Below are 16989 nucleotides of genomic sequence, written 5' to 3'. Positions count from 1 at the left end.
CCACAGAGGGAAGAGAAGGTTGGGCCATGCATGCAGTACGCGACTCGCGAAGAGAGACACTTTTGCGTCGTGGGACAGACAACCAAAGATAGTTGTCCAATCCTTGCCTGCGCGATGGAGCAAAAGATCGTCAAGTTTTCGAGTGTGCGTTCATCAGGTCTGATGTTGCAGTTCTTCGCGCGCGCGCGCGGCTGGGACAACAGCACGGCAAAGAGAGAAGATCGAGAGGTTTGAGCAAGGCTCGGGCAACTTCGATACGCAAGACTGAAATCGCACACGCTTCGATGCGCAGCAACTGCATGTCCGAAAACTGTATCTCACTGGTGGCACCAGTCTGGTGCTGTGCAAGTGTCGCAGTCATGTCTTTGACTGAAAGGGCATTCAGCATCGAGTTTCCTTGCGCCTGCTGAATAATTGCTCTTGAGGTGCTGAGATGCCAATCGTATCGCGCAGCGCAAAGTGCAGCAGCATCTCCGTATACATGTAGCCTCTAGAGAGCAACTCCACCGTCAAGATTCTCTTCTACATCCAAAGATAATATCCCATTTTGTGCAACATGCAAACTCCCAATGCATCCCTTTGTGCAATATTCTGCAAGTATCGTGCCACGTCCGTCAACCTCCGCTCGCTTCTATCTTCCCATCCACAATCCCCAAACTTTCAAGAAAAGCAATCGGCGATGGGATTTTGTCTTCTGCTTGCCCAATTTTACACGACGAATACGACATGGGTTTCCAGCTCTGTCTCGCAAAGCCATACCCGAGGCAACAACTTCAAATCTTCGAGATAAGAGTTGGAAAAGTCAATGCTTGCTTCGTAAGGCAACAGTTTAAGGGATTTAATTCTAGGGGTTTATCTTATTCCCGCAGATCTCATAACGCTGTGGAAGCTCCTTTACGAAATAGCCAAGTGAAGATGGCTATTTTGTAAGAGCTGTCGTATCCAACCATGCGACAAAAACGGTTTCATCTTGTGGTTCTTGGAGCATTACTCGTATCTTCCTATCTCGTTCTTTTTTTTCTTTGATTGCCCGCACACAACAAAGACCCTCATTAAATACTACTGCTTTTGCGAGATTAGACTGGTGAGGATTATCTTTTGTCATATATGAGAAGCGAGTTTCACTCTGCAGGGTAAACCGTTGACGGTTCATCTCCACTATCAAGTCATGAGGATGAAGAGATAGGTAGATATGAGCCCTCGTGTCTGTTTGCTTGGTTCGGATAGGCATGGTAGATTGAAAGTAGGCTGGTCAGATGTGACCTTGGCGTCACCTTGATAGTGATTGGTTGATTAGAAGTAGGACGACTATGCAAGTATTGTCTTCATGCACAAGTACGGAATAGGGTTGATACTGTAGTTTTTTTTATCAATCTCGAATGATCGATTTGAGAAATGGTAGGGTAACATGTTAGAGGGGTAGTTGGTCAGGTAGAGTAGGATAATAGATGGCGTAATTGTCCTATCAAGGCATTCGGTCCCCTTCATCTACTCTTAGCTTGCCAGCGCATATGTCTCTTCTTCATCAACGGTACGGTATCGTTTGAAAATCGATCATCTGGCCAAAGGGCACAAGGGCAAAAGTGATAGAAGGTTTCATAAAAAAACACAGGACGATAAATTTACATTTTGTCAAGAGCAAAGAACGAAGCGACTGGGTTACAATTGATGCTAGTCGACCTTCGTGTTCGCAGAAAAAAGAAGAAAGAGCCCCCTCGGATGTAGTCTATACGTTTACTCCTCGTCGTCGGCGTGCTCCAGGCGACCCTGCTTGGAGTTGAGGTACTCGTTGCTGTTGAATATGTTAGCCTCGAGATTGGGTATTGACGAGTCCGTGAGATGCGTTATTCATATCGACAGTCAAGAAAGTAGAGTCGGGCAAGCCAGGTATGGCGAGAAAGAGAGGTTTCTTCGCCGCATTTGGATTCCCGCATCCAACTCTTGGTGTTGTCTTTTCTGGACATGGAAGGGACAGTATCGGTCGTGCTTACTTCTCGGTGGCCCAGTTCATGAGTTCGTATCCGATAAGCATGGGGACGGCCCAGTAGAGGATTTGACCCTTGGTTCTGCGGTAGGTGTTGAAGACAGCGGCGTGAGCGGCACCGGCGAGGGCACGCTGACGGTTCTGGGCCATGGCGTAGGTGATGATACCACGCTGCGGCGGGGAGCCTGAGCGGAGGACGTTGGTTAGCGATCGTTCGACCAGTCATGTAGGAGTGCGAGGTGGTGGTTGGGATTCGACGGCGAAAGTGTCGTTGGCGATGAATTGCAGGTCAAGTGTTCGGCGGAGGGCGAGTGAATTGATGTCAGATGTTAGGAGTTTAGCATACCAAGGCTGCCCCACCATCCCATGTACCTGAGAGGTCGTCAGCAATGCGCAGTGTGGGATAGACAGTGGTTGATGCGCCGGAGGGCGTGGGCGGTCAATGACTGTCGGGTCGCGGGATTAACTCACTGTCCAGGCTTCTTTTCTCCGCCACCACCCATTGTGATAGACTATGTGTAGATTGAAAGGGGAAAGGGTAGAGTTGAGAGTGGAATAGTATCCGGCTTGCCGTCGTGGTGCCAGTTCAGGATTGAAGTTCGCCATGTCCGTGGTCAGCAAGCCGCTCGGGCCCATTAGCGCCAAGAACCGAAGAACAGCCCGCAACTTGCCAGAGGAAGCGTCGACCGGCGAAGATGCAGAGCGTCACCATCCGAAGCTGTCTCGACATATCAGAAGCTACGCGCCACTGTAAATTCCACAATCACAACCATGGCCGCCAACGCTCTCGGTGCCATCTACAAGTGGGCTGTGCCTGCTGCCCTCGGTCTCTCCTTCGCAAATGCCTCCATGTACGATGTCAAGGGCGGCACTCGCGCCGTCATCTTCGATCGCCTGTCCGGTGTCAAGGAAGGCGTTATGAGCGAGGGAACTCACTTCCTGATTCCCTGGCTGCAAAAGAGCATCATCTACGATGTCCGCACAAAGCCTCGCAACATCTCTACCACCACCGGTTCCAAGGATTTGCAGATGGTTAGCTTGACTCTCAGAGTCCTGCACCGTCCTGAAGTCAAGGCCCTGCCCAAGATTTACCAGGTTTGTTTCTCTACTCTTGCGCAACCAGTCGCATAAGCTCATGTCATCTATTCAGAATCTCGGTCAAGACTACGATGAGCGTGTTCTCCCCTCGATCGGAAACGAAGTCCTCAAGGCCATCGTGGCTCAGTTCGATGCTGCCGAGCTCATTACCCAGCGTGAAGCTGTTTCCAACCGTATCCGTACCGACCTTCTTCGCCGCGCCTCCGAGTTCAACATCGCTCTCGAGGATGTCTCAATTACCCACATGACCTTCGGAAAGGAATTCACCAAGGCTGTTGAAGAGAAGCAGATCGCACAACAGGAAGCCGAGCGCGCACGCTTCATCGTTGAGAAGGCCGAGCAAGAGCGCCAGGCCAACGTCATTCGCGCAGAGGGTGAAGCCGAGTCAGCAGATGTCATCTCCAAGGCTGTGGCAAAGGCTGGTGACGGCCTCGTCCAGATCAGAAGAATCGAGACACAGAAGGAGATTGCTCAGATGATGGCCAACAACCCCAACGTCACATACCTGCCCGGTGGTAGCAACGGCGGTCAGAACGGTGGCCAGGGCGGCAACTTTCTGCTCGGTTTGAGATCGTAAAAAGCGAAAGTGTAAATCTACGTTATACCTTGGGCTGATATTACCACGGCGTTTTATGCGGCATGGCAGGCATGGGCATGAGCAAAACTACCTCTTCTCTTATCTTCTTGTATACCTATCTACGTACGCACGACTAGCGCTTCTCTTTGCTCAATCTTTTTGAAACACAAATGCATTCCCTCTGCTGAAACGCCTTCGCTAATGAAACATGTTAAAACCGAGACAAAAACATTCAGTTCCCTTCCCATCGAAGGGTTTCGGTATAAAACCGCACCAAGGCTTCATATCCTAGCTGATCACCCTGGCGTAGCAACTGTGCTGCATCGATGTTCAACGGACTGTCAGGCTCGGCGGATGTAAGAAGTTGCTGTACAGCTTCTAATGTTTGCTTGACTGAGTACACAGGACTCCAACTAGACTTGAGCAGATCCAGACATATCTCTCCAGTCTTGAAATGTACATTTGGATGGCAGATGGGCGTGACAAATGTGATAGTAGGAGGCTTGTTAGGATAAGTATCCGGGATTATGATGTTGAGTTTCCAAAGACCATCTGTTGGCACTATCAGAACATGTACAGTAGGTTAAAGAAGAGTCGATGTATTACTTTGGTATGCCGTGCCTGTGACACCTTTGAGGATGGCCGTCCAGTGAGTCAGTTCTTCGTCGTTGATAGGACCGAGGTGGAGTAATGCATCACTTGGATCTTTTTCATATGACCGCAGCTCATGCAACAATCTCTTTGTGACTTGCTTCGAAGCCATTTGGTCGTTTGGCTGTTCTGATGAACAGGTACTTTGATGGAGCCTCGGAGTTGGCCTTTGGGAAGGTACGAAAGTGCGGGGAGGAAGATGATGTCGATGAAGCTTGGCATATCATTTGTTCGCCGAATGGGAATTTCTTCCTCCTGTCGCATTCTGTTTCATACCACGACACAATTGAATACAAGATCAAAATCATGACATATCTATCAGCAGAGGTGTCAATGCTCCACAGAGCAGATGGCTCAGCACGATACTCGGCGGCAGGATACACAGTCGTGGCGGCTGTAAATGGACCCATCGAAGTAGGGCGTCGTGATGAGCTGCCTCAGCATGCCGCTCTTGAAGTCAACGTGCGCCCTGCTGTTGGTGTGGGCAGTGAGTCTTGGTCTTTGTCTCGGATCAGAAAGAAGCTCAATATCTAATGTACATCTACAGGTCCCAAAGAACGCCATCTCGAATCGCTCATCAACTCGACTCTCCGCGACATCGTCCTAACCCACATGCACCCGCGTACCATGATCCAGTTGACCCTGCAAATCATCAAGACTCCAGAACAAGAGAACACTCTCCCAGCTTCTTTCGTACGTTCTCAACTGTACAACGTATTGAGCCCAAAGCTAACAATGAAAGCAGGCTCTGTCACCTCTCCCAGCTCTCCTCAATGCCTCCCTCCTCGCTTTCATCAGCGGCAGTATCCCCTTGGCTACAACACTCACTTCAACTCTCTTGGCCGTCTCTCCTTCGGGCGACCTCTCTATTAACCCCACACCCAAAATACTGCTCCAAGCTTCTTCTGCTCATGTATTCGCCTTCTCATCAACTGGAAACCTTCTCCTCGACCTCAGCGAAGGAGAGTTCGATCTGGACACCTGGGAAAAGGCACATGACAAGGCCAAGGAGGAATGCTGTAAGGAGCAGGTCTCGGAAGACGCCATGGAAGAGGGCAAGCCGAGCTTACAGACCTTTGTGGAACGTGTTGTTGAGGGAAGGGTAGAGAAGGAGAGAGCTTGGAAGAATGACTAAGTGCCGCGCCTTGAAAGCTACACCGAAGAACCCTGGACCGAGCGAAGATCCCGAATGTTGAATGAGGGACAATGCAAGCCGGAGAGATGGTACCAGGACCGGGACTCCATGAACAATACAGCAGACTACTGCTCAAGGACCATGAATCTTGTGGAACGAATTCTCAGAGCTCAACAAAACACAACCTCCGCACGTACCCTGGAAAAACATGGACACCAGCAAAATGCAAACCGTAGAACTCGGTCCTGCCACGTTAAGAGTCAACTCTGCGTCAAGCACCCATCACAAAATTCCGAAGCACCGGAGATCGGCCCTACAACAACACTTTGTAGATAATCGACAGACGGGCATCGCGAGGATTCAAGAGGACACATTGTCTGCCAAATGTCCAGGAAACAGCACCATAGACAGCGATAGAGATGAAGCAAATTCTCACATCCATAGTGCTTGTCAGCCAACAAATCAAATGAATCGACTACTCACATTTGCTACCGTACAAAAGACGAATTCGCGTGAAGGGAGCAGTTGAATACATTCATCACTCCTTCCTATGTACTGTTCCGCACACGGGAAAGAAAGGGGCAGGCAGTTTGGTCGCTGGTTCCTCGGCCCATCAATCGCTTCTTCCTTATATCCTTCATCGCTCTACTCTGATCCTTGACAATCCGCTTTCTGTTCCCCCCACTCGATCGGTCTCCTGGCGTGCTCGGCCTTACTCCCTTCCTTGGAGATTCAAGCTCTTCCCTGCCATTGATTGTCGATTTGTTGGACTTTCCTTTGCCTCAAGAAGTTTGTTGCTAGGGTGCTTCCCTGTTAGTTACTCGATCTTTCCTACTTTTCTTCACTTTCGTCCTTGGTTGTAATCATGTTGTCCTAGCTCCTTATTTCGTTGCTCCTGTCTCTTTCCTCACTCTTTTTGCTAAATTGTTCTCTTTCCTCTATTGCTAAATTGTTCCTTTCCTCTATTGCTAAATTGTTCTCTTTTTCTTTCCTCTGTTTAACCTAGACATTTTCCTCCCCTGATGCTTGTTTTTTTTTACCACATCTCCATATTTCACATCCTATACTTTACCTAACCTTCATCTCTGTATCTAATATCTTTATAATCAAGGAAAGCCTCCTCTCTTTCCTTACAAGCATACAATCTTTGAACAAGATGACTACTAATTCAAGAAAGGGAACGAGCAATTAGATCGGGAGCTGCGAGTTCAAGGGAAATGATAATGTGACCGAACGAACAAGGAAGGCATGATAGACCAAATCAAGAAAAAAGTTAATTAAAACCAAATGTATGCTGTAGAATACTATGCTCATCTCATTTAATCATGAAGCGAGAACGTCGAAAACTTAGATCTTGCTCTCCTTGCCATTCAACTCGCAGAAAGCCTTGAAAGTGACCAGAGGCTCATCTCCGATGCTTTCAAGCACGCACTTGGCGGTGGCGCCGACGAAGTATACGTATCCTTCCTTGATCTCCTCCTCTTTGGGACCAACACTGATCTTGCCGGATCCCTTTGTGCAGATGATGATACTGGGGCCGTCGATGGATTCGAAAGTGGCCTTTGCGCCCGACTTGTTGAGGTCAGTCTTGACGACGCTGAATTCCTCGATCGGAGGGTCGTAGAGGGTGGCCGAGGAGCTAGAGCTGTAGGCGGTGGTGTTGAGGGTTACGAAGGGGTAGTCGGTCGGCGACATCTTTTGTTCGCTGATGGGAGCGTAGGAGTAGGTGAGCATATCAGTGAGGGTGTCGACGTCCTTGAACTTAGGGGTGAAGCCAGCACGAACGACGTTGTCGGAGGAAGCCATGCACTCGATGATGTCTGGATCATGTCAGTCAATGAAGAAGCTGGTAGAGAAGAAATGATGGATTACCTCCTGAGAGATAGGCGTGAATGTCATCGGCCTTGAGGAACATGGCCTCGCCAACCTCGAGCTTGACGTAGTTCAGGAAGAAAGAGACGAAGAGACCAATGTCGTTGGGGAATTGACCTTGGAGTCTGAGCATCAAGTCTGAAAGCTCCTTGCCATTGTTTGAAGGGCCACCGTTGCCGGCAAACTTGTCGCCCTCGTCCTTGGCTTGTTGAATGAGATCTTTGGCGTGCTTCTCAATATCCTCGGGTTTGCTCTCCATGAGACCACGGAAAGCAGCCTGCAGCACCTTCTTGTTTTCCGAAGTCTTGGATTCGTCTTCTGTTGTCTCCTGACCCTTGACTGTCTCTTGGAACTTCTTTGCCTCATCCTCGCCTACCAGGCTTCTCAAACTGGGTACACTGTCGAGGAAGTGCGAGATCTCAGCGAGTGGACGGAAGCCGCAGAGACCATCGAAGGGAGTGATGGCAAGAGCCATTTCGGGCTTGTGGTTGTCATCCGGGTAGTTCTTGGAGTCTTTCTTGTGTAGCTTCTCGGCCAGCTTCTTGTTGGGGTGAGCCTGGATGGAGAGAGCCTTGTTGACGGACAGGACCTTGAACAGGAAAGGCAGCTTCTTCTGGTACTTTTCCGAAATCTCCTTGGACATCAAGGCTTCATTGTCTTGGACGAGGTCGAGTAGGGTGCGTTGTGTCTGCAGATCCTTGGAGGGGTTGCTGGGGTGGGTGCCCATCCATAGCTCGGCGTAGGGCTTCTCTTCCTCGATGCTGAAGTCGGAAGGTGTGGCAGAGGCGAAGCGGGCGGCAGCGGACTGCTTTCCGACCTTTCCTACAGATGTCCATCAGTATTTTGCATGGATTGTGATGATTGTCGCAAAGGGCCTTTACCCCACTCATAGCTATTGCAGCCTGCAAATCGTCATGTCAGTCTTGTCTTGTATTCAGTCTGTGCACAACCCTTCTTACCGCATTGCAAGCGAATTAGTGGAATCTGCATGTTTGAGCGTGTTTCGAAAGTGATGCGACGAGGCAAACAGCTTCCTCGTGTTCGATATATGCAAAAAAGAAAGGGGTGATGCCCAGCCACGTCACAGCTGACCACATGCAAACACTGAAGCTTCAAGCGGGGCAACTGCCCCTTTCGTCAGGACTTTCGACATGAACTTCTCGACCGCGACTCCCCTATCACAGTCCGTTTCCGTCCTGCGCGGCAACAGCAACCTTCGCCTTCTGCCCCGGTATAACAGTATGGAAGATAAAGAACTCGAAGCTACGCCCGCTTTGACGACGCGTCTCGCTCCGCGTCTAATTGCGAGCCAGACCGATGGTAAAGAGTAAGTTTGAGTTGGCTCATTCGACCACATCTCATGGCGTTTCCCTAGAATATGCTCAACCCGTGCGAACACAATATCCATGTTTCTGGACAGTATGGTATAAGTATTCGACATAGCGGCTGGTTTCCCTTGTTTCCTTTCTTCCTTCTCCACCCACACCTACATCATGCCCTCAAACTCTTGCCTCAAAGCCAGTCTACTGGCTCTCCTAGTCGGTGGAGCCACTGCTTTCCCCACCGTCTCTTGGTCCAATCCATTTGCTTCAAGCAAAGACGCCACCCTCGTCGCGAGACAATGGGTAGATGAACCCACACGCAACCTCTTTTGCAGGTACAACCCAACGTCCTGCCAGAAGCAATTCCCCGGGTNTCGCTCGCAACGACATCTTCAACATCGCCGCCTCTGCCGACAAACTCCACCTCGCCGCCCGTCAAGAAGCAGACCCCAAACGCTCACCAACAGTAGACCCACCGGTATACGAAAACGAGACAATCCTGTACCCCGACCCACCGGAAACCAGACCCGTCCCTGTAACACGCGATTGGTGCGACCACCACCCTCACCACTCCTACTGCAGCAGCCAATGGTGCATGGATCACCCTAACCAGTGCAAAAACGCTCTCGACCCTAACCCGCCGCATGAGCAACGTGCGTTGCGCTGTGCTGAGATCTACAAGCTGGATTGGAGGCAGTATGGCGAACTGCCCCAGGGGTGTCAGTTGAAGTGTCTCGACGGCGGAGACAGAAGGGGAGAATGTGATTTCAGGACTCATGAGTGGTGCGAGCAACACCCTGATCATAGGGATTGTGAGGTGCCTACTTAGGTTGCTTGCTGACTTGTCTGCCTCCACTTTGCTCTGATTGCAATGGCGCTTCTGCTCTATACTTCCCTTCCCCCTTCCCGTCACTCTACTGTTCCTTCACCTCTCACGCTCGCTCTACCGCCAGTATGACGACTCCGGCGTTGATTTCAGACGTTTCTTCCTTCCCGACTACCCTTCTTCCCTACTACACTTTCTTCCCTATTTCACTTCCTCACCTGCTTTTCTATCCTCCTACACTCGCTCTATACCCCCCCAGTCCCCTTCACTTAACCACCACTTTCACAACAACTCCCCCCCTTGCTTTTCCCAAACTCTTCGATACCTACAGATATATAAACCAAAAAAAAAATCCTAGTCTCTTTTTTTTTTTTTTTTCATACATTCTGCAACAAAGATTGCTTTTGTCTACGGATATATTTGCTTCGTGCTCGCAGTGATAGATCACTTCTTCCCCTTCAACATCAGTGATTGTGGGAATTTCTGTATATCTGGTCATACATAATCTGTGGTTGAAAAAACAGATGAATAAACAGCCAAGGGGGATTACCTATATAACATTGGCATCTAATGTCATCACAAAAGACCCACAACATCCAAATCTCTGATGTACAAGCTGGTGACGTTGGCATACGTATACCCAAATCATCCAGATCACTTCCATGAAGGGTAATGAAAGGTGTCGTTGTATCTGCTGAGGTCGGATCAAGACATGAGAGACAGAACAAGACAGGAGTATTATTCTTGATGGTTTGTCATTTTATCAGATTAATGGAATTAATTGATTGTTGTTGTACTCGCTGTGTGGGTAATACAAATTTACATAAAAAGGAGTCAAAGAAAAGGAGATAAGAGTAAGTGCTGTAATGGTGAAGAAAAAGTGATATGATCCGATTTCTTCATCTCCTTCTTATTATTAAGTAAAAAAGAACAAAGGATATGAAGAAAGACCAGAAAACATCGGGTTATCAGAAAAGGAATAGGAAAGACCGGAAGATTGTGTGACCTCCTTTCTTTCCATCTTTGTTTTACCAGACATGAGGAACAGGCTCATCGCTCATCGTCAATCCACCTGACGCATGTTTGAGAGAAGGGAGCAAGTCTTGCCCGTCCTCTTCGCAGAGTAAATGTCGTCAACTTGACGATGTCGACGTAGGCGACTGGAAGGGTGTGCTGCAATGCTAGACGATATAGCTCCATGAAATCCAATCAGACATCCGAGAGCCAAGTAAGGACAGTGCTCTACATCTAAGCACCGTTGTTGTTCTTGTTCCTCAGGCCAATGGTAAGACCAACAGCCAGACCAACGATGATGATAATGATGAGGACAATGAGCAGGCACCACCATTTCAGGCGGCGAGCACGGCGGGCATGTGTGATACCCTTGTCGAGCTGAACGTTGCCAGCCTCCGTGTCCTTCTTAACGTTCTCGGTGTGCTGCTCGGCTTGCTGGATCATGGGTTCCTGGATGACAACGGCCTCGGCGAGATCCTCGAAGAGCTTGTTCAACTCGATCAAAGTACGCTCAATCTGCTGAATGTCGTTGTGACGAGCACGCACAGCACCGAGGACGGTGCTGGCAGTCGCGGAACGGTTGGTCTTGAGCTATATACAGAATTAGCATGTGCGACCAAGGCATTGGCAGAAGGTAAACATACAGCAGTCTGGAAGACACCCTCGTTGCCCCAGTCAGCGTTGGAAGCCTCCTGGACCTCGGCATCGGTAGCCTCGGGGTTGACGATGCGGTATTGACGGGCGATTTGCTCACGGTAGCGGCGCTCGTAGCTGGCCTCCTCGTTGCGGTACTCCTCAAGCTGCTTCTTGAAGCTCGTCTTCAGCTGGCCGACCTGGCTGTTCTTGATGTTGTTGTTACGTCCACTTCTGGCAGCGTCGGTCTCGAGGAACTTGATCTGGTCCTTGATGGAAGTGTTGAGTACCTGGGTCTGGGTAACAATGGACTCGAGGGCCTGGTTGGTAGAAGCATCGGGGCTGTTGAGAGTGCGCTGATGGGCAGAAGCAATCTCGGAAATGTATTGGGTCAATTGGCGGATGTCGGCTTTGGCTGCCTCGACGCGCGCAAGGAAGTCCTGGTTGCTGAGCACAGTAGGCGCTGCCTGTTGCATTGGTGCTTGCGATCCGGTGGCCATACCGCCGGCTTGCGCAGCGGGGACTCCATTGGCGGGAACTCCGGCAGCTTGCGGTGTGCTGTACTGCGAGTCCTGGGTCATGGCAGAGTAGTTGGACTCACCCTGGCGAGTGGGTGCCGGGGGCTGGAGAGGCTGCTGCTGGTCGAAATTAATACATTGACTGTCGCCACAGTCGGAATAAACATACATCGCTGTACGACTGTGCGTAAGGGTTTGCTTGGCCGTAGCCCTCGGTGCCATAGGGGTTGTCTCCATCGCCGTAAGGGTTTCCGCCGTAGCCCGAGTATTGGTTGTTGTTATTGTATGCCATGTTTCTAGGCGAGCGCAATTGGAGCGCAAGTAATTATTAAGATGCTGGCGTAAAGTTGTTTCTGTAGCGAAGAGAGCGTGGACGACGAAAGAGTGAGATGGCGTTGCGACTCGACGACACGTGCAAAGGGCGGTTATTAGGCAGGAGCGACGACGGTCGGTTCACAAATGAAAGCACGCGACGGAAGATTGAAGTCCTCGAGGAAGGCGCGACGACGACTGAGCAGAGGTGGAAAAATGGGTTGAACAGGCAGTCAAGGTTCGTGATTGAGCGCTTTGACGAGCGAGCGACGGATGCAGCGACTGGTTGGCCAACCACAGCAACGTCAGGTTTCCCAGACACACCCGCGCAGCACTGATCGACCGAGGGACGCCACGCTCAATTTCCCGTCTGCACAACCATAACAATCGCCTTTTTGTTCATCCATCATTGTCTTTCCTACCAGCTGTTTGCTGTGGTTCTTCACTGCGTTGCAAAGGTCACGCCTCTTCTTGTATCAGAGAGAGAGAGAGATCGATCGAAACAGAGTGCCCAACTCTTCTGCATGCAGCCCGTCATGAAACGGTGATCAACGTGCAAACTGGACGCCTGTGCATGCTCCTCTCTCTTCGTACTTCCAAGTTCCTGGTGTTGCAATGGCAGTTTCGCCATCATCCTTGTTTTACATCTGTCAGACATTGTTCTTCGTCATATTCGCCGCCCATCACCATCGTATTGTGTCGGCAATACAATGACGATGAATACGGTATGGAGGGCTAGGCTGCCGCCCCCAGGTAACTCAATCGGCGCTCTGGTAACCACGGCATTTGAACACTGGGGAAGTGACATACAGCCTCCTTGTGTACAAATTTTCATCACAATCGCCATCTCAGGACAATTCTTCGAGACACTGATGCAGTAGGTAATGCAGAACGGAGTTCGTTCTATGGTATCCTCCACAGAGGCCAGCTCTACGATACGCTCTCACTGGACATGGCCTGAATCATAATCGTTGTGCATTTCGATAGCTGCACGTGTGACAACACCGCGAAAAGGTAGTTCACAAAATATGGAAGATGTCAAATGCTTGCGAGAATTCTTCTATTCTGCCTCTTGCGAGATCTTGTCCGTGGCGGACCTAAAACTATTGTACAGTAACATGGGGGGAATCTCTAAAATCCCAGACATCATCATCCATGAGTCTCGACCGACCAACGCCATACTAAAAACACATCCCATCATGAAACTCCTCCTTTGAACCCAATTGTCATCCAATCATAAACCCGTAAACGCACGAAACATGCATGCTTGAAGTTGTCTGAGCAAAGAATGCTCGCATTACATCTCGAGATCGTCAAAGTCTCTCATCATGACGGCCATCTGGGCACGCTTGGCAGCCTCAGCAAGAAGACTGAAGTCTTGCAAAAAGGGCGATGTGTCGTTGAGGCCTCTGGGTCTTTGCTCTTCGGAGAAACTACCGCGATGTTGTTGAGGGAACTGGGGCATTTGCTGGTAGTAGTTGTTCTCTTGGTTCATTGAAGGCGGTAACGAGAAGTGTTGAGATTGGCTGGAAGGCGACGACACGGGGGCGGCAGAGACCAGAGTAGGTGATTGACGCGAGCTCATGTTGGTTTGGCTAGGGCTGGTGTTGATGGAAGCCAACGATGACAGGCTGGCCGAGGACGTAAAGGTTGATTGGTTGTATGAGGCCTGAGGGTAGGAAGGTCTCTGGTGGGCGTAGAAGTGTTGGTTTGATTGAGAATCCATTGCTTTTGGGAGGAAACAGCAAGACTGATAAACTGGAGAAGGTTTGTGGAGGAATGCGGAGAAGAGTGTGGCCAGGGGAGGGCTGGATTTAAGAGCTGAAAGAGTCGGCGATGACGACTGCAGGGGCGTGTGGAATCGACTCAGTCGAGGGCGATTCAAGTAGGGATTGGCTTCAGGGACCAGTCTGCTCTCGGCCGACTAGGGAATAACGAGTCGTGTGTGGAAGGAAAATGAGCCGAGGGAAGATCTAGCGCTCAAAGGGCTGCTGCAGAAGCCGGCTAAAGGCGAGCGATTGGCAGAGGGCGGATGGAAGGACGGGCAAAATCCGCGTGATATGCGCACGCGAATCGTTGTCGGATCGGCGACTACCTGGGGAATCTGGGGATTGACGGGTGTAAAAGCAAAAAGGCTGATGTGCTAGGCGCTCCGAGGGTGTGGTGCTTTGTTTTGATGGACAGGTGGATGTGACGGAAACAGCTGGTGGACGATGGGAGAAAGGACGGAGGGAAGAAGAGGAAAGAAATATAGAACTTGTCAGATCTTGCTCGGCCCTTCAAACTATGGTGGATCGCCTCATCCCCCACATACAGCAACGACGAAGAACCCGCAGTGACCCGTAACCCGCATCTTACTGCCGGGCCGACAGTTTGCCATGAGGTGATGCTCTCGCGCTATCTACCAAAAATCAGATTCTGCCGAGTCGGAACGCAATTTCTCCTCCTCGAGAAAGGCCGGGGAAGGCGCGCGCTTGGTGCTGTTTCCGACTCGGGGTAAGTGCTGGGCAGACGTAGGCAGCCGCAGAGAAGACCGAAAGATTCAAGCGACTTCAAAACACAAACATTCTGTGACAGCCGCCGTCATGCACGTGAGTTGATCGTGGTCTATGTGGGTTACAAGTAAAACAAAAGGACTGCTCTGCATGGACGATCAGTCTGTCTATCACAACAAGCAGTCAGGCGTGACCTGGTCATGAAGAAGCATCTGGACGCGACGACTCATGGAACTATGGCCTAGATTTCTGTTTGGCATGAGGACCATTCAAATCAGAACAACAGCGACAGTGCTCATGGTCATGGGATAGTATCAGAAGTCGAGCTCTCAGTGGTCCCCATCCAAATCTCCAATATCATTGTGCATCTTGATAGATAGTCATATCGACCCTCCCAAGCATGGAGATACATCCTCCTTCATTCGGCTCAAGCAGGAAGAACCGTATCGAGGACCTCAGTCTACTTTCTCTCCAACGGCATCGATACTGCCTATTGCTCTTCGGTAGAAGGTCGACATCCGCGCGTCGAAACAAGTTGATCGTCCAAGACACGACAATCGCATGTAATATGTTCCATCTTAGCATCAAACCTTGTCCCACCACACACACTCATATAGTCCGATCGTGCACATGGAGTCAATAAAGAGCTGTTGGCTGACTTAAACCCTCTCCTCCATCTATAAGAGACCGTTGTCTTTACAATGATATGCTTAATTGCCCTGAACTGGTTTGCTCATGCATCTTCGGCCCGTATCATACAAAGCATCAAAAGGCGACTCCCGAAGCGAAAAGGATCCAATATTTGTCCCCACCGAGTAAGGGCAGATCTCGGTTGTGGGGTGATGCTGGGGAAGATCCACATTCCGGTTCCTTCTCGTCTGCTATTTCTGCTTCAGAAAAATTATCCTATCGCAAAAGACACGTTTGGCCCGAGAGAAGTGCGAAATGAAGACATAGCCGATATCAAGGCTCCCTATTGCCGTAAGCCGAGCTTCAAACATGACCATTGACCGCAAGCGAAAGAAGGCCTCGAGGCTCGAGGTGTGCATTCTATCGGAAGCCGGAAGCATTTTTTGCAAGAACAGAAATCCTCTTGAAAGTTGATATATTTGACCGAGCTCGCCGAGGAGGAAAAACTCTTTCTCTATGCATCCCAACGATCAAATGTCCCCAACCCCTTTCGAAGGAACAACAAACGTCTCCGTCATCACACAACAAAGATTCGATGTCGATTCTGCTTGCAAGGTTCCGGCGGTACCTAGAGGAGGTGTTGCATCGGCATCTCGCGGCTCAGTAGAACATTCGTCATGTACCTGGATGTACCTGAATGTACTGACTACAACTACGCAGGCCAAGGCAGGCGGCTCTTCGTTTTCATTTGGGATGCTGCCTTGCCCCAGGTTCATAGCTTGACAGATGGCGTAGTTGAAGATGGAGTGGGTTCCGAGGCCGTGATAAATTTTCCTGGAAAAAAAATGGCAGAAATTATTGGTGGTCGTCGGTCCGAGAATTGCAACTTCATGATGCTGCAGGTTTGTTTGCAAGATCCAACGTAGCAATGCACGAGCTACGGTGTCATCAAATCGTATCGTCAGGCATGATCGTACTATGAACGACAGACATCTGTCTTGTTCTCACAGCTCAGCCGGGTGGGTATGGTATCTCGAGCAAGACCATGCATTCCTCCACATTCGACGTGCTATCGCAAAACAGACTCTAGCATCGTCTTGCCTGAGCAATATCTGAACCAACGTCCAGTCCAGCCCATCACCAGCACAGAATATTGTGGTCTTGTCCGTCATCACATTCGCTTCTCTCACCTCATGAATCACGACTCTCCACCTCCTCCACATCCTCAAATCCAGAAATCCCGGGCCGACAGACCGCACACAGCCCCACGAACTCTTGATCCCACACACATGCCGAGAACAGCTCTCCCAAAATCCCGAGAATCTCTCCACTCCGAAAACTTCTCGTGCACAAACGTCTCCAAATCCTTGGCAACTTGCATGTGAAAGAACAGCGGAGAATTTGAACGGAGCGGAAGCAAAACGGCGGAGGGGAAGAACAAGCGCCACAGCGGCCGATGTGCTCGGGAACTGTGGAGGAAAGCACGAAGGTTCTCTCGAGACGAGGTGGAAGGCCTGGAGCCGCCACTGAGAGAGGCAATCGGCGGCGACTGACCTTGTTGATTGTTGCCGACACGAAGAAAGGGAGGCAGAAGCGCGAGAAGATTGATCGAAGTTCAGGGTCGTGAGGTCTGATGCCTGAGGTAAGTGACCGGTCTGCCTGACCACGCCGGCTAAATAACCACCATCCGGTAAGATGATCAGTATTAGAGCCGACCACAGTTCAGGCTGCTGTTTTCAGTCTTTCGGCAAATGTGTAACGCAGATGTAGAGGCACTGGAGCAGAACAGCGGTCAAAAGGCACAATGTTTTCGGTAATGACATAGCTGTCCAAAGGAATTAAGAAGAAGCACCGCTCTTAATGACCATATACCCAATTACTAAAAGTATCTTGCCTTCTATCAGTCAGGTTAGAAGTCTTAC

General features: G+C 50.1%; 9 protein-coding genes across 9 annotated transcripts; 4 read left to right on the top strand and 5 right to left on the bottom strand.

Moving 5' to 3' along the window:
- Positions 1–1689: 1689 nt before the first annotated feature.
- Positions 1690–2551, bottom strand: M438DRAFT_290143 (uncharacterized protein). Its single transcript, XM_029901703.1, has 4 exons — positions 2456–2551; positions 2331–2356; positions 1992–2169; positions 1690–1792 (listed from the first exon to the last, which is right to left on the bottom strand). Exons 1-4 carry the CDS (start codon positions 2485–2487, stop codon positions 1735–1737), a joined length of 294 nt encoding a protein of 97 aa, XP_029763704.1. The 5' UTR covers positions 2488–2551; the 3' UTR covers positions 1690–1734.
- Positions 2552–2755: 204 nt separating this feature from the next.
- Positions 2756–3659, top strand: M438DRAFT_371912 (prohibitin-1; the record flags this gene model as incomplete). The annotated part of the gene is made up of 2 exons (XM_029908306.1): positions 2756–3079; positions 3135–3659. 2 exons carry the CDS (start codon positions 2756–2758, stop codon positions 3657–3659), a joined length of 849 nt encoding a protein of 282 aa, XP_029763703.1.
- A 232-nt stretch (positions 3660–3891) lies between these two features.
- Positions 3892–4422, bottom strand: M438DRAFT_267159 (putative ubiquitin-conjugating enzyme; the record flags this gene model as incomplete). Its single annotated transcript, XM_029900161.1, has 2 exons — positions 3892–4211; positions 4266–4422. The coding sequence occupies 2 exons, from the start codon at positions 4420–4422 to the stop codon at positions 3892–3894; spliced, it is 477 nt and encodes a 158-aa protein (XP_029763702.1).
- Positions 4423–4616: 194 nt separating this feature from the next.
- Positions 4617–5445, top strand: M438DRAFT_332020 (uncharacterized protein; the record flags this gene model as incomplete). Its single annotated transcript, XM_029903453.1, has 3 exons — positions 4617–4797; positions 4858–5003; positions 5056–5445. 3 exons carry the CDS (start codon positions 4617–4619, stop codon positions 5443–5445), a joined length of 717 nt encoding a protein of 238 aa, XP_029763701.1.
- A 1347-nt stretch (positions 5446–6792) lies between these two features.
- On the bottom strand, positions 6793–8547 carry M438DRAFT_312159 (mannose-6-phosphate isomerase; the record flags this gene model as incomplete). The annotated part of the gene is made up of 4 exons (XM_029902508.1): positions 8277–8547; positions 8199–8219; positions 7318–8139; positions 6793–7265 (listed from the first exon to the last, which is right to left on the bottom strand). The coding sequence occupies exons 1-4, from the start codon at positions 8305–8307 to the stop codon at positions 6793–6795; spliced, it is 1347 nt and encodes a 448-aa protein (XP_029763700.1). The 5' UTR covers positions 8308–8547.
- Positions 8548–8605: 58 nt separating this feature from the next.
- Positions 8606–9601, top strand: M438DRAFT_126440 (uncharacterized protein). The gene has a single exon (XM_029898788.1). The coding sequence runs from the start codon at positions 8947–8949 to the stop codon at positions 9466–9468; it is 522 nt and encodes a 173-aa protein (XP_029763699.1). The 5' UTR covers positions 8606–8946; the 3' UTR covers positions 9469–9601.
- A 1112-nt stretch (positions 9602–10713) lies between these two features.
- M438DRAFT_266558 (t-SNARE) lies at positions 10714–11588 on the bottom strand (the record flags this gene model as incomplete). Its single annotated transcript, XM_029900121.1, has 2 exons — positions 10714–11070; positions 11124–11588. The coding sequence occupies 2 exons, from the start codon at positions 11586–11588 to the stop codon at positions 10714–10716; spliced, it is 822 nt and encodes a 273-aa protein (XP_029763698.1).
- Positions 11589–13239: 1651 nt separating this feature from the next.
- Positions 13240–13668, bottom strand: M438DRAFT_371907 (uncharacterized protein; the record flags this gene model as incomplete). Its single annotated transcript, XM_029908305.1, has 1 exon — positions 13240–13668. One exon carries the CDS (start codon positions 13666–13668, stop codon positions 13240–13242), a length of 429 nt encoding a protein of 142 aa, XP_029763697.1.
- A 2301-nt stretch (positions 13669–15969) lies between these two features.
- M438DRAFT_126373 (uncharacterized protein) lies at positions 15970–16621 on the top strand. Its single transcript, XM_029898787.1, has one exon. It carries the CDS (start codon positions 16093–16095, stop codon positions 16450–16452), a length of 360 nt encoding a protein of 119 aa, XP_029763696.1. The 5' UTR covers positions 15970–16092; the 3' UTR covers positions 16453–16621.
- The last annotated feature ends 368 nt before the right edge of the window (positions 16622–16989 follow it).

Source organism: Aureobasidium pullulans, assembly GCF_000721785.1.
Source record: "Aureobasidium pullulans EXF-150 unplaced genomic scaffold scaffold_3, whole genome shotgun sequence".
In the NCBI taxonomy this organism is placed as follows: Eukaryota; Fungi; Ascomycota; class Dothideomycetes; order Dothideales; family Saccotheciaceae; genus Aureobasidium; species Aureobasidium pullulans.
The sequence above is the reverse complement of the archived record's forward strand: the minus strand, read 5'-3'. Positions and strand labels throughout refer to the sequence as shown.

What these genes read in the sequence shown, in the direction of transcription:
- M438DRAFT_290143 (XM_029901703.1), bottom strand. Translation starts at nt 2,487, where the DNA reads ATGGGTGGTGGCGGAGAAAAGAAGCCTGGACA. An exon ending in GGAGAAAAGAAGCCTGGACA is followed by an intron (nt 2,357 to 2,455) that starts GTGAGTTAATCC and finishes ACGACCTCTCAG; the next exon opens with GTACATGGGATGGTGGGGCA. An exon ending in ATGAACTGGGCCACCGAGAA is followed by an intron (nt 1,793 to 1,991) that starts GTAAGCACGACC and finishes CATATTCAACAG; the next exon opens with CAACGAGTACCTCAACTCCA.
- M438DRAFT_126373 (XM_029898787.1), top strand. Translation starts at nt 16,093, where the DNA reads ATGGTATCTCGAGCAAGACCATGCATTCCTCCACATTCGACGTGCTAT.